Below are 12,677 nucleotides of genomic sequence, written 5' to 3'. Positions count from 1 at the left end.
AAAAAACAAAAACAACAACAAAAAAAAAACAAAAAAAAACAGGTACAGTGAAGTGCACCTGTAATTCCAGTACTGAGACATAGACAGGAAGATCCTAGTGCTTGCTGGCCAGACAGCTAAGTCAAATCCATCGGCTTCAGGTTCATTTAGAAACCCTTCCTAAAAATAAAGAAGTGGTTGAGGAATGTAGCCAACAGTGAGCACGGGCCTGTACATGCACATGTATGTAGATATTATGCTGATTTGATTAAGTAAGAATGCACCCAAAAGATTCATATATTTGAATGCTTAGACATCAGGAAATGGTACTGCTTGAGAAAATTAGAAAAAAAATTTTTTTTTTTTTTTTTTTTGGTTTTTCGAGACAAAAGAGTTTCTCTGTGTAGCCCTGGCTGTCCTGGAACTCACTCTGTAGCCCAGGCTGGCCTCGAACTCCGAAATCCACCTGTCTCTGCCTCCCAAGTGCTAGGATTAAAGGCGTGCACCACCACCGCCCGGCTTAAATAATTTATTTTTAAAGACAAAAAACAATAGTATACCGAGCTATGATTCAAATAGGCTAAATTAAAAGAAACAGAAACAGGACTTAAAGATAACTACAAAGAGCACTGATGATGATATCTTCAATTAATAAAATACAGGGTAGTGACCCTCATTCTTTTAATTTTTTTTTATTTTTTAATTTTTATTTTATGTGTACTGGTGTATTGCCTGCATTTATGTTTGTATAAGGGTGTCAGATACCCTAAAACTAGAGTTGCAAATAATTGTAAACTGCCATGTAGTTGCTGGGAATTGACCCAGGGGCCTCTGGAAGAGAAGCCAGAACTCAACCAATGAGCCATCTCTCTAACCCCTGCCCCTCATTCTTAACTATGCATTTTGCAAACGTTCTTCATAATCAGATACTAATGCTGAAGTAAATAAACAAAAATAACAGGCTGGAAAGATGGCTTACAGGTTAAGAGTAACTGGCGGCACTTTCAGAGGTCTCATGCTCGATTCCCAGCACCTACATGGAGGCTCATAGCCATCTATAATTCCAGTTCCAGGGGGTTCTATTCCTCTTTTGGCCTCCTCAAGCTTACGGTGTAGATATATACACACAGGCAAATACTCATAGACATTAAGTAAAGAATTTGGTTTTTAAAAACTCATATATATCAAAGAACATTACACATCACCTAGATTTTAGTTATCCCACCTTAATTTTATACAATTCCTATGTGTTAAAAGTTGCTAATGAGACTAAATAATGAAATGAAGATAAATACATAGAAATTGAGGTAGAAAGATATATCTTCATGCAGAGAAGAGGAACATACACAATTATTTGTTCATGGCCAGCTTTGTATGTTGATTTGTTTGAGGAGAGGCCTTTTTGAGATAGTGTCTTACTGTATAGCCTAAGATGCCCTCAAATGTGCAGAGGATGGCTCTGAATACCTGATCCTTCTGCCTACATCTCTGAAACTACAGGCATGTACCACTACAACCAGCTAAGACCAGTTATTATAATATTTGTATTTTAATATTTTTCAAAGAGCAGAGCAGCTCACAAAATTCGAACTTCCAATAGTAAAGAAATATTCCAACTTAGCCGGGCAGTGGTGACGCCTTCCTTTAGTCTCAGCCCTCTGGAAGCAGAGACAGACAGAGGCAGGCGGATTTCTGAGTTTGAGGCCAACCTGGTCTACAGAGTGAGTTCCAGGAATACCATGGATGCAGAGAAACCCTGACTCAGAATTAAAGAAAAGGAAAATATACCAACTTTGATAAACAATAAATGAAGGGCTTATTAAAAACACTGGGAAACACAAAATAAAATAAAAAACTAACACTAAATGAGCAATCATAACAAACACAAGGCATGTCTGCTGCCACATGCCTTTAATCCCAGCACTCAAGACAGAGGCAAGTAAATCTCTCTGAGTCCAAGGTCACTCTGGTTTACTCAGCAAGTTCCAGGCCAGTCAACGCTACAGAGTGAGACCCTATCTCGAAGAGCAAAGATGGTAGCAAGCAAACAAAGTAGAAGGCCTCAAAGTCACCATGCTGAATAGAGCAAACAGGTACAATTTTTGCATGTCAATCATCTCTTAGAATAATTTAAAGAAACTATACTCCGCTTTCTTCAAAAGATAAGAAATTAAAAAAAAAAAACCTTAGTCAATTCTTTAATAAAAACATGAGAAACATGCAGAAAAATAGGAGAACCATAAGTAGAATTTATTGTACAATGTTTAAGTATGTTATTAATCTTTTTGTTCTAATTTACATATAACATTAACATTAGCAAAATGCAATCTATAAAAATACGCTAAATTTATGTATTTTTAATTCATTAAACAAAATCATACTAATATTCTACTTCACAAATACTATACATTTCACAAATCATTAAAATTTCAAACTTTAATGTTAACAAAATTAAAACATTTTCTATATGAAAGCACTAAACAACACTTTTATTTCAATAAAAATGTATCTGACAAAATATTAAATTCACTTTTATGAAGTAGAGTATCACTTCTTACCAGGATTATGATGAGGTGCAGACTCTCCATTCTGAAATACATCTCCTGCAACATTCATTCTACCAGGATTAAAAGGTCCTACCCCAGCCTTGGTCTGTGAAGTTAGAGATGGGGTGTACGTTTGTATATTCACACCAAAGTTACTGGACTGCAGTCCGTTAGAGCCGTCTCCCAGGTTGGTGTTATGCAGTGATGTTACATGAGTAATCATTAAGTTCATATCTCTCCCATCAGTACTTTCTAGCTGGCCATCACTCACAGAGCTTATGCCTGTTTCTAAGGTTGTAACATTAGCAATCTGAATTTCAGAGTCTGGTTCTGTGGTAATACCACTGTTACTCATTCCTGCATTTACTTTACTTCTTGAAAAAGTGGAACTAGAGAAATCCACATCATTCGTTCTGTTTTTAGTTTCAGAAGGTCTCCTTTCAATAAAATTTGAGGAACTCTTCTCTTGCCCTTGATTTGTTTCCATGTCCTCTTCATCATCAATAACAATTGTCTCACTTACACTTCCCTTTTGTGGGGCCAACTCTTTCGATGAAGGATGAATTTTGGGATCGTTTCCTTGTAGTTCTTCATTTTTTGAAGATGTAAATGTTATAGGTCTTTGATCAGCAACCAAAGGTGCAGAAGATGGAGGAGGTTGTACAGGTTCAATAAAAACAACATCATCATCATCTTCCACTGATGAGTTCTGAAACTTACTAGATCTAGACACTAAAGGATTAGGTGGGCCACTAAATGAATTTCCTACGTTCGTGAGACTAGTTGCCATGGCTGTACTTCCTAATAAAACGGGAGTTTGATCAGTCAATTCTAATGTTCCCACTGAACTTGTGTCCATGCCAAAGAACCTGTTCAGGGAAATAAAAGAATATAAATGTGAGTGAGTATGTGACTTTTTAAAGATGCTTTTATTTCTGTTATAAGACTCCTGCAGGATCTTCTGCAGTCTCAAGCATTTTGTAGTTTACATATCCATATAGCTACATGCAGGGTAACAAGGAACACAGCCAATTTTCAGTAACCATGTATACTTCCACTATCTCTTTCTAGAGATACACTATTTACTCCATAAAGTTTACCTGAAATGTAAATAGTTAAGTATCAACAGAAACTCCAAAACTAACATGACAATATGAAAGCAAGGGTCCACATCAGGTATCTTCCTCTCTATTTCTTTCTTTCCTTTTTTTTTTTTTGGAGATGGAATCTTTACCTGCAACTCACTGACTTTTTGGTCCTTGGACATTCAGAAATCTTTTACTAGTTTTTCACAACCACCCAGTTTAAAAAGGTTGGCAGGTCCTAGGGCTTCCAAAGGAAGCTTGGGACTAGTGACACTTGATCTGATCCCAGGCCAGACTTTTCTTTACCTGATTTTTTTAAATTAACATTTATTCTTATTTTTATTCACAGGTATGAATACTGAATATATGCCACACATGTGCAGTTACCCACAGGGTCAAAAGAAGGCATCAGATGTCCTGGAGCTGCAGTGACAGGCAGCTGTAAGCTGTTCAACATGAGTCCAAGGAACAAATTCAAGTCCTCTGAGACAGGAAGCAGTCTTAACCACTGGGGCATCGATACTTTTCACCTCAATTTTTAAATCTCTCAACTAACAGAGCTCACCAATTTGATTAGATTGACTGACTAACTAGTTCCTAAGATCCTGCTGTCTCTCTACCTTTCCACTGCTAGGATGACAGATACACACAGCTTCTTATGTGAGTGCTCAAACTCAAGTCCTCATGCTTGCATGCTTCTACAGCAAGCATTTTCTCATCTGAGCCATCATCCCAACCCCTGGTTATATAAATCTTAAAAACCTGGCTTAAAAATCATAAAGTATAAGCGCTAATAGGATAGAGGGCATAAATGTAATTATCACTTCAACTAATGGGTAAGAGGAGTAGCGAATGTATTCACTGTTGATCATTTCCCTAATTTTTATATCACATGATTTTATTTTTATAAGCAGAATTTATTGGTGGGGAGGGGATCCTGGGCTATTATGTTTGAAATAGGGAGGACTTTGCACTTTGAAGTTACCCTGAGACCAGGCTAGTTCCATTACGGCTAAGGCTACATAGAGAACCCCTATCTCAAAAACAATCAATCAATAAAAATAGAGAGATAACAATAGAAAAATGTATAACTGATGGTCAGAAACTTACTCCAAACACAGCTGAAAAGAATAAATTGAGCAACCATTAAATGGTGAAGAAATCAAAAGATTTACAATGAGAGCTGAATATAATAAAAGTGTTCATCAGTGCTAATAACTTTACAGTGGAATACATTGACAATTCACAGATAAGCTTGAACATTCCTACTAATTGAGAATTCATAAATCATCCCATGATTTTGTGAATGAAAGATCTTCATTCTAAATTTTATTTTACCTCTTTGGTGTCAGAAGGAGCAAAGCTATATACCAGGAGACTTCAGCTTTAGTGACTCCTGTCTACTTTTCCATTAATTTAAATTTCTTATTAAAGATAATTCAGGTTTAAAAGATGTATGAAAGTTTTATTACTCTATGAACCATAAACAGGAGGTAATTTAATTATAATTAACTTACTATCACTCATATTTAGCTAACAATCATCCGTAACTTGTTTAACTTTATGAAATCCAGGTTCAAGCCCAGCATGAGCAACAGAAACCCTGTCTCAAAATAAAAACAAATTATCATCATCTTCTCCCTTATAAGCTTAGCAAAGAGAAAGCCTGTCTCAAATTTAAAAAAAGAAAAAGGAGAAAAAGAACACTTTCCCCTTTAGAAACCTACCTAAAAATTTGATAAGTACCATAAAGGAATCATAGGCAGCTAAGATAAATTTTCTACAACCAAAGAGTACCAGCTAATGTGTTTGTTGTACGTACTATAGTTCCCAATTAATATAATCAACTTAAAATTAATAATTCCTAATAAAATAAAAAAATTAGTTATAAAATATTAATGTAACAATATCACACAAAACAAAAGATCAAACAGAATATAATTACAACATCATTAGAGAATGACAAGAATAATCTTTTACTATCACAATATAGCCCTATTCTGGAAATAATATTCAATACAAATATCAGGTAAAGACGTAAGGGTGCTTATCATTCAGGAAACCCCAGGCTCTATCCTCAGCACCACAAAAACAAGGTCCACTGTTACATGCCTATGACCCAAGCACTGTACAGCAGAGGTGAGGCTCCAAAGGCTTCTTGGCTACGCAATGAGTTTGAGGCCAGTATGGAGTACATGAATGAACAAGAACAAATAAAAAGAAAAGAAAAATCCTCTCAAATCAATAAGGAAGTAGTAGTAGTAGTAGTAGTAGTAGTCCTATAGAAATAAATAGAAAAAGCAAAGGTTGGTTCTTTAGAGAGAAAAGTAAATTACACTAAAAAAGTACTGTCTATTTAAGAGGGAAAAAACTTCAAATTACTAAAATGGGAAATAAAAATGGAGGCATCCCTACTAATTTTACAGAAATAGAATTTTTAAAGAATAACATGAGCAATTCATCATATGCCAAACTGGTTAACAAATATAAAATTTTTAAAAATCCTTAAAATTCACACAAAGAATATGAAATTTGAGTAGATATAAAAGACCCAAAGTTGATTAAGTCAGTAATCAGAAACATCTCAGAAAAAAAATAAAGTAGGGGAGGAGGTGGTAGGGGAGACTAAGAGATGGCTCAACAGTTAAAAGCACTGATTGTTCTTCAAGAGGTCCTGTGTTCAATTCCCAGCAACCACATGGTAGCTCACAACTGTCCATAAAGGGATCTGATGCCCTCTCCTGGTCTGGTGTGTCTGAAGATAGCTACAGTGTACTCATATACATAAAATGTCTTAGAAAGAATGAAAGAAAGAAAGAAAGAAGGAAAGAAGGAAAGAAAGAAAAAGAGAGAGAGAAGGAAAAAAGGAAGGAAGGAAGGAAGGAAGGAAAGAAGGAAGGAAGGAAGGAAGGAAGGAAATAAATTAGGACAAATAGCTTTACTTATAAATTCTACCAACATTTCAAAATAACCAATAACAACTCTTAAACCTCTCCTAAAAACAATGAAAATGGGATCAGGCAGTCTTGGCAGAGGCCTTTAAATCTCAGCAGGGGCAGGCAGATCTCAGTTCTAGGCCAGCCTAGTCTACAGAACAAGTTCCAGGACAGCAAGGTCTACACAGAGAAACCTAGTATCAAGGAAACAATGATGGTTGGGCAGGGTGCCACAGGCCTTTAGTCCTAGCACTTGGGAGGCAGAGGCAGAGGCAGGTGGATTTCTGAGGTCGAGGCCAGCCTGGTCTACAGAGTGAGTTCCAGGACAGCCAGGGCTACACAGAGAAACCCTGTCTCGAAAAACCAAAAAGAAAAAAAAGACAGATCCAAAAGTCCTTAACAGAGAAGTGAGTAGGTGAATCGATAAAGAATATGGTATACAAAGAATATTCCAGCGTAAAAGAATTTACAGGAAAATGGATGAACTAGAGGAAATCTTTATAGCCAGTGGTTACAGGATGTTTGATCACACTGTGAACCTCAAGATTATGTTGTTTACTGGAAAAACCTGTCTCTGGTTGTGGTGTGGCTCAGCCTTAGCACGCACCTTTAATTTCTCTTTATTTTTACAGACAAACCATTAATACACACTTTTAAAACCAAGCAATGAAGTAAAGTTAGTTTGTAAAAGAAAGCACCCATGTTTGAAAGTGATGTGTAACTGAGTGGCAGACAAAGTGACAACTCAGAGAACGATATGACAGACTAGGATACACCCAACTGTCCTGAGAGGAGAGGAAAGGGAAGCCCCTTTAGGAGCAGTAGAGAGAGAGGGAGGGCAGAGTACAGAGACACATTGCAGAGAGACAGAGAGAGAACAAGCTAGACACACGAGAAGACAGAATGAGAGGCCAGTAGATTAGAACATATTACCAAAGTTAGTATGAAGCCAAGCAGAGAAATTCAGGAGGAGCCAAAAGAGAAAAGCCAGATTGAATCAGTCAGCGTGGAAAAGAGTTTAAGCTAAAACAGCTGAGTTGAACCAGCAAGCCAGAGTTCAGAAAGAGTTAGAAAGGGTGAGCTTGTTCAGCAGTAATTCTCAGAGACTGAAAACATTCTAGGCCTACATTAGATTGTACAAGGCTAAAAGCTTCCAGGACTAGGCCCAAGTTAACAGAGGGAGGAAGTCTGCTTCCAAGACGGCAATTACTGCAGGAGAATAAAAGTTACTTTTACAGCTAGTCCTGTGCTTTCTTTCATATATAGAAACAAAAAGCAGACAGATGATCTGGGGGGGGGCTCGAAAAACTGATTCTTCATTTATACCATATACAATCTATAAATAAATCTCAATAAGAAGCAAGATCTAAATAGAAGTCAACTAAAAAACTAAGAGAAAATATCATGCCACTGTATTTGTCATTTTGGATGACACCAAACAGGCAAGAAAAAAACATACTAAACTGTTCAAGATTCACAATATTGTGCAAAGAATATTACCAAAAAATTGACGACAATGCAGAGAGAAAATAACTCCGAATCAAAAATCAACAAGGAAAGGTAGGTAGGTAGGTAGATGGGTGTAGGAAGATAAATAGGTGGAACTTAAACAAAACACTTTGCCAGAAGACACACAAATGACTCACAACCAAATCAAAAGATGACCCATTATCAGTCATTAAGCAAAAGTATATGAAGCCAAGAAATCTCAACTTGATGGCCTGCTATCTGTAATCTCAGAATTCTGGAGAGTAAATGAGAGTTTCAGGCCAGTCTGGGCTACATTTTGATATGTCTTAAAAAACTATCCAAAGGGAACAGCAAAATGGCACTTGCTAGCACTTGGTGATAAGCCTGACCACCTGAAACACACAAGGTAGGAGAGAATCACATCCATTACAAGTCAGCTGTAATTTCTTTGAAAAACTACCACTAAGTAAGTGTGCAAACTTTCTATTCTATTCTGTCCTTCAAAATGTTCCATAATGCTTATCACATAATAAAATACATGTAACTTTGTTTTAAGATTTATTCATTTATGTATATGAGTACACACTGTAACTGTATAGATAGTTGCAGGCCTTCATCTGGTTGTTGGGAATTGACTGTTAGGTCCTCCGCTCGTTCTAGGAGACCCTGCTCGCTCAGGCCCAAAGATTTATTTACTATAATAAGTACACTGTAGCTGCCTTCAGACCCACCAGAAGAGGGCGTCAGATCTTCACCATGTGGTTGCTGGGATTTGAACTGAGGACCTTCGGAAGAGCAGTTGGTGCTCTTACCCACTGAGCCATCTCACTAGCCCTACATGCAACTTTTTTAATTACTGAAAAGAATGGGGAAAAAAAATCAAATCTCCTTAGCATTGTTGAAAATGTAAAATAATGTAACTATTAAAAATTTTTTTTACCAGGCTAGAGAGATGGTTCAGTGGTTAAGAGCACCAACTGCTCTTCCGAAGGTCCTGAGTTCAAATCCCAGCAACCACATGGTGGCTCACAACCATCAGTAATAAGATCTGACTCCCTCTTCAGGAATGTCTGAAGACAACTACAGTGTACTTACATATAATAAATCTTTTAAAAAAATTTTTTTTACCGAAGGAAAAAAGATATATAGTTCAGTTGGTAGGGTCCTCACATAGTATAGATAAAACCCTGAATCTAATCCCAGCATAAACCTGGTGTGGCATCCCACACCTGTAGTTCACCCTCAGGCAGCAGATGCCACAAGATGAGAAGCTTCATCTCTCGGAAGGCAGAGGCAGGCAGATCTCTGCGTTCAAGGCCAGCCTGGTCCACAGAGCAAGTTCCAGGATCATCAAGGGTACATACAGAAACCCTTTCTTGGGGGGGGGGGGGGGGGGTGTCAAGGTACGAAGAATCTTCAATGACTTTTTAAAAATTGTATTATGATAGATGTGCACAGGCATTATATATGTGTCTATGTATATGTGTGTACCAGGCACACATATGGTACACATACATACATGTAGGCAAAACATTGCTACACATAAAATAAAAATAAACCTAAAAATTTTTAAGTAGGGGCTAGCGAGATGGCTCAGCAGGTAAGAGCACTGACTGCTCTTCCGAAGGTCCTGAGTTTGGATCCCAGCAACCACATGGTGGCTCACAACCATCTGTAATGAGATCTGACACCCTCTTCTGGTGCGTCTGAAGACAGCTACAGTGAATTACGCTGGAGCGAGTGGGGCCAGAGCAGGCAGGGCAGCAGAGGTCCTGAGTTCAATTCCCAACAGCCACACACATGATAGCTCTTGGCCATCTGTACAGCTACAGTGTACTCGTACACATAAAAATAAATAAAATATCTTAAAAAAATTTTAAGTAATAATAAATATTTTTTAAATCACAAAGTTTTAAAGGAAAAAAATGAAAGACAACTAACTATATGGGGAGAACAGAATGACGAATTAGGGGAAAAAAACAAATACATTAAAGTTTCTCCAACACTCTCACTGAATATCAGTACAGAAAATCTGTGACCAAATGCAGAGGAGGGCTTCCCCTGACACCAGCAAGATACCTTCTGATACCATCTATGTAGAGACATCAAATTCCATAGGCTGAGGACTCATGAATCTTCCAGGTCAGACTGTAAGTCACAGGTTTGTTTTACCATCTTTCCTATTAATCAGCTCTAAACTGGGAGTCCGCCAGATCTTCTAGTTAGGTCCAAACTTTGCTAAAGCTATCCATAAAACTGTATTTGGGATTTATCCTTAACAGTTTACTTTATATAAATGATAGTTTAAAGACTATAGAAGAGATCTGGGAAACAAGAACAGAAGAGCCCTATGCCCCTTCTAGGGTTCCATCCTCCAGAGCTCTCTAAAAGTTCATCTATCAAAAGCTCCCTGAACCTGTTCTTTTAGTTTTTCATAGACGCTTGTGAACATTGATGATAAAGTTAACTGTTACTCCCTCCCTTCCCCAGAGTAACAGTTTGGAACTGAAAAATCCCAACCCTCTTATCCCCCAGTCTTTCCTATCACCAGTCCTTTGCCCTACCCATACTCTGAAACCACCAGGACCGCTAGCCACCAGAAAAACCTCGTTAGCACAGATATCACTTGAGATTCATAAACTTCAGGAGCAGTATGTCAGGAAGTAGGGACCAAATGTACTTTAACTAAAGAATAGTACTTTTCAGTTAAAAGTGAACATAAACAGTTGAAAATAAGCACCATAGGGCCCAGCAGTTATGAACACTGGGCTGCTCTTCCAGAGGATCTAGATTCTATTACCATCACCCACAAGAATAACACACACATCTGTAACTCTCCAGCTACAAAGAATCAGACACCTTCTTCTGGACTCCATGGGCACCAGACATAAACAAAGTACACAAACATGCAGACAAAATAATAAAACAGTAATTTTTTAAAACCTAAAAAAAAAAGAAAAAGCTACCAAGAATAAAAGAACTACTTGTATTAAATACATACAAAATTTAGATTCTAAAGAACACCTATCTTATTATACTGACAAAGATAAAAAGGCTCAATTAATACTTTTACATTATACTCTGTATGGTCCTCTGAAAGAGCAGGAAGAGTCCTTAACCATGGAGTCATCTCTCCACCCCATGATACTAGCTTTTTGTTTTTAATTATTTGTTTTAACACAAGGTCTCACTATGTATCCTCATGTACAGCAAGCTGGCAGTGAATTTACAAAACCCTACCTGCCTCTTCCTCTGAGTTCTGGAATTAAAGGTGTGTACCACCTACCCCTACCCCCCCCCCAAAAAAAACGGTGAAAAGAAAAACTGCCTCAAAAACTATGACAAAGAACAATTGGGAAGACAGCCAACACCAACCTTAGGCCTCTATGCCTACACACATACATACACACACAAACACACACACAACCAAATGTACATGAAAAATAAATACAACACACATGCACACACATGAAAAAAGGTTTATTCATAACCAAGAATAGAAGTTATTTCATCTAATTTTCAATGGACTGTTAGGAACTTAAAATAGGAAAATCCTAGTCAGGCAAGCTAACAAACTCCTGCAATCCAGTACTTAGAAAGGAGGCTGAGGTCAATCTGGGAATAATGATACTCTGTATCCTAGTCAGTCTCAGCTGCCAATGACACCAAGGCTGCATCATCCAACTGGTAGCCAAAACTAGGTAACTCATAAGAATCAGTCCCCCTTGTACTGGTTCTGAAGGCATAAAAGTTGCAGAATTGAGAGGTTCAAGGAAAGTGACTGAGGCCTAGTACCACGTGGCAGAGGCAGAGTCAATAAAGAGAGGCCAGTAGAAGCCATTAATGGAAGTGCTGTCACAGTTGCAGTGGAGAACTAGGAGCAGAGTTGGCCTGACCCTAAAAGAAAAGTTCTATGTGCTGTGGCTGACAACACAGCTAAAGAGATAAGATGTCGAGCCCTTTGGAGTCCAGAAGACGACTGAGTCTTAGATGCCAACACCTGAGTTTCAGAATTTGGATTTATACTGCTGGATTTTGGGTTTGCTTTGATCTGAGTATAAATATGCCTAGTGCTTCTCACTGAGAATAAGAACGAATATTACTGGTTTTGAATTTTATAGAGCCCACAGTTAAGAGACTTTGGACTTTTAAAGAGATTAAATTTTTCAAGTGCTGGAAATTTTAAAAGACTGTGTGACTTTGAAAGTTGGACATTTTATGATATTAACAAGATCTTAGAAACAAGAAAAGTGAAAGTTAATCTATGGCTTCAAGTGGTATGTTTATGTGTCGAATGGACAGGGAATAGAGTATCCTAGTTATTTAGTTTCAGCTGCCAATGTGACCCAGCCTGGAGTCATCTAATAAGTATCAAATGAAGAGCTGCCCAGGTCAGGTTGTTCCATGCCAAGTCTGTGAGGAATTGTCTTGACTTATGTTTGCTGTGGGAGGGCCTGGGGAGGCCCAGCCCACTCTAGGCAACACCATCTCTGAGCAGGGAGGCCTCAGCTGTATAAAACTAGCTGAATAGGGCATAACTGCATAGCATCTGGAACCAAAAGCAGAGGCAGGCAGATCTCTGAGTTTGAGTGCAGTCTGGTCTACATAGGAAGTTCCATGCCAGAAAAGCTATATATTGAAATTCTGTCGGGGGAGGGGGG

The 12,677-nt window shown here is 37.9% G+C and overlaps 1 protein-coding gene across 5 annotated transcripts in view; it reads right to left on the bottom strand.

The window, feature by feature from the left end:
• Zmym2 (zinc finger MYM-type containing 2) overlaps positions 1-12,677 on the bottom strand; it is a 76,243-nt gene that overhangs the window by 56,324 nt on the left and 7,242 nt on the right. For 3 of the 5 annotated variants that reach the window (XM_031362636.1, XM_031362638.1, XM_031362637.1), the window contains exon 3: positions 2,538-3,394. In XM_031362636.1, coding sequence (XP_031218496.1) covers positions 2,538-3,394 — 857 coding nt within the window. Of the gene's footprint in view, positions 1-2,537; positions 3,395-5,127; positions 5,214-12,677 lie in introns of all 5 variants that reach the window. The other 2 variants (XM_031362639.1, XM_031362640.1) reach the window with 1 other exon arrangement.

The sequence above is a fragment of the Mastomys coucha genome, unplaced genomic scaffold (assembly GCF_008632895.1).
Source record: "Mastomys coucha isolate ucsf_1 unplaced genomic scaffold, UCSF_Mcou_1 pScaffold9, whole genome shotgun sequence".
In the NCBI taxonomy this organism is placed as follows: Eukaryota; Metazoa; Chordata; class Mammalia; order Rodentia; family Muridae; genus Mastomys; species Mastomys coucha.
Note: the sequence above shows the minus strand (reverse complement) of the source record. Positions and strands in the feature narration are given on the sequence as shown.